The sequence below is a fragment of the Sinocyclocheilus rhinocerous genome, unplaced genomic scaffold, assembly GCF_001515625.1.
Source record: "Sinocyclocheilus rhinocerous isolate Xijiao unplaced genomic scaffold, SAMN03320098_v1.1 scaffold1960, whole genome shotgun sequence".
NCBI classification, from domain to species: domain Eukaryota; kingdom Metazoa; phylum Chordata; class Actinopteri; order Cypriniformes; family Cyprinidae; genus Sinocyclocheilus; species Sinocyclocheilus rhinocerous.
This window is the reverse complement of record NW_015661990.1, coordinates 441,328-444,209: the sequence shown is the minus strand read 5'-3', so window position 1 is coordinate 444,209 and position 2,882 is coordinate 441,328. Positions and strand designations below refer to the sequence as shown.

Below are 2,882 nucleotides of genomic sequence, written 5' to 3'. Positions count from 1 at the left end.
ACCCTGACCAGTGTTTTTTCCCCTCGTATTTGAAGGGTTTAAGTGAAATGTGGGGTCATTAAAAAAAACCTCCACACATCACTTTTGGCCACTGTTGTGTTTGGTGGGATTAGTGCCACAATATTTAAGACCCTGCTTACTGTGTCATCACCGGTGCATTGCTGCATTTTTCCAATTTTCCAGCCAAAAAATGTTACTACTTTAATTTCTGCAGTTAGAGCATTGATTTGTAGAGTGGAAAAAGTTATAAAATTTCTTACTTGGTCAGTTACAAAAAGAATTGACTATCTTGGCGATCAAGTTTGTATCGTTTTATCGACATATAACTCCAATATGTCATATCTTCGTTGGAAAGTGTGTCTCCTCCTTTTGCTGCCATCTTGTTACTCCTAACTAGGTTAGGAGACCTCTCCAGCTCTCTTAAATCATTCAGGAGCTGAGACCTAGTCTTAACACTTAGGAACCTTTATGAATCACACTTATTCTTAAGTCTAGGAATAGGAGTAAAATTATGTCATTCTAAGAATTTTGACACACTTAAGACTACAATTTTACTCTGAGCGGCTTTATACATACGGCCCCAGATCTCTATGTGCAGCACTGGCTGCTGTCAGACTCCGTGAGCAAACAAAAACCTCACTGGATTATTACAATTAATGGCAAAATGAATGTTTGGAAATGTGAACTGATATTTCCTACTGACACACTACAGCAAAAGATAGAAACAACTGACTATTTTTTAAATAAACCATTTTTTTTAGCTGGTGAAAATACTAGTGTTCTAATAATATTGGCCACCAATTTTTTTTTTCAATGTTTTGAAATGGAGTTACAGTTATATTGTTCTGCCTGCGGCTTTACTTTAACAACCCACTAGTGAGGACATTTGACTGGTCCTCACTGGGTAAAAAAGGTTTGTAAATCAGCCCAAAGATGTTTTGATGTGAATCTAGTGTTCTGCAGACGTTTCTGTGATGGGTAAGCTGAGGGGTTGTGTTAGCTGATAGAAAATATCATTAATCTGACAGAAAATCAGTGGAAGTCATGCAATGTAATGTCCTCACTAAGATCAAACCATCTTAAAATAGCCAAAAATATGTGTGTGTGTGTGTGTGTGTGCAAGCGTGAACTATTTTGTGCTTTTGTAGGAGGACTTTTATTTTGAAGACCACCAGACCTGATGTTGTTTTTTTATCACCGACTTCAACGACTAAACGTGTCACGTTAACTACCGCCTCTCGTGCTTTTCTTGTTTGGCGAATGCTTCCGTTCAAGCAAAAACCAGCCGCATTTTAAATAGCGGCGTTAATGCATTGTCGACGAATGGAACAAATATATATTTTTAAAGATGCCCCAAAATGGTTAAAGTCAAGTCGTTCTTCCGGTTCGCTTCCGGTTTCCACGTCTCGCGTTTGGCACGAGCACGTTTACAGCTGCGCTTATTTCTGCTCAAACTCACACACTTTTATAACTTCTCGAGTCTCAGCAAATATCCGCAAGCTCAACTGATCATTTAGTTACTTAGCCAATCAGGTAATACAAGTCTTCTTTTAATTCCAGTCGCTGCTAATATAGTACTATTCCTGCACGCGTTGAGTGTAAATATGTGTTGTTGGAGGCACTGATGATGGAGAGAGACTTGCTCAGACAGTCTGTATCGTATCATGGGGAAAACCTGCTGTCGCTGTTACAATGCGAGCAAAGTGAGAACCCAGACTTTAAACATGTGGCTGCTGATCTCTCCAAAACTCTCAATCTAAGGTAAGAGACGATTTGATAATAGTTGCACGTGATTATTTGTATCCCTCATATCATATTTGTGTTGCGTCTTGCATTAATTGCTCGCCTGCATGTGGCGACTGGCTTTCTTCTGTGGAGATATTTAACAGAATGTTCGCGCTGTTCTTTTCCGTACCGTTTCTTCTCAGAAGTGCTTAGAGTTCTTGCAGTTCTCAGTTTATATCTGAGAACTGAGAGAAAAAACTCTGAATTGTGAGATGAAAAAGTGACTTTTTTTTTATCCCGGAGCGGTAACAGTTCTTCCATAGACCATTTGGTCAAGTGAGAATATTACTCGTATAACATTTTGATAATGTATTGATAATAAATGAGCGTCATGTCATTGGTTTGAAACAGGGATACAGAAGAGGCGAGTCCTGTCCTGGAGCAGTTCATAGCAAGGAAAGCTGATCTTCTGTTTGCAGCGTCGTGGAAAACCTCTACACCAGCAGATGAACGGCAGGAGGAACCTGGAGGTGAACGGCCTCATTCATTTCTAGTGAAATTCAAAGGCTTATTTCTAATAAAGCAACAGCATCATGCAATCACGTCGCTCCAAGAGCATCCCGTTTCGTGAAAGTGAATGACATGCGTGCGATTAAACGATGAACTCTCCCTCTGATAATGCATGTGTGTTGTTTCAGAGGCGCACGCCGTCATGCCTCCGCTGGAGCAGTTCATGGAGGTGTGTGTTGAGGAGAGACGGGAGCTCTTCTACAGAGACGTGGAGCGTGGAGACCTGGTTATCGGAAGAATCAATTCGGTGCGAGACTTCGGCTTATTCGTAACTCTTCTCTGCACTGCTGGAGGACTGGAACGAGATATTGAGGATCTGGAGATAAAGGTTGGGTTTAAGTTATTTATTTATTTTTCTCTGAAGTGTGTATTTCTACACCACTAATGGCACCAACAACAGAATTGTATATGTATGTGTATATATATATATATATATATATACACACTGTATATGGGTCAAAGACGTTAAGATGTCCGCATCAAAAGAAATTTACAAAAGTGATTTTATGTCCATAGAAAGCACATTAAATGTAAGTAAAGTGTCTACTTTTAAGGTTTCAAATAAGTTTTTGGAGAATAAAATGTTA

The 2,882-nt window shown here is 39.6% G+C and overlaps 1 protein-coding gene across 1 annotated transcript in view; it reads left to right on the top strand.

Moving 5' to 3' along the window:
* Positions 1-1,190: 1,190 nt before the first annotated feature.
* The window catches only part of LOC107727072 (tetratricopeptide repeat protein 14-like), a 12,015-nt gene continuing 10,323 nt past the window's right edge, over positions 1,191-2,882 (top strand). Inside the window, exons 1-3 of the mRNA XM_016536836.1 lie at positions 1,191-1,761; positions 2,137-2,255; positions 2,424-2,623. Coding sequence (XP_016392322.1) covers positions 1,625-1,761; positions 2,137-2,255; positions 2,424-2,623 — 456 coding nt within the window. The 5' untranslated portion in view covers positions 1,191-1,624. The remainder of the gene's footprint in view (positions 1,762-2,136; positions 2,256-2,423; positions 2,624-2,882) is intronic.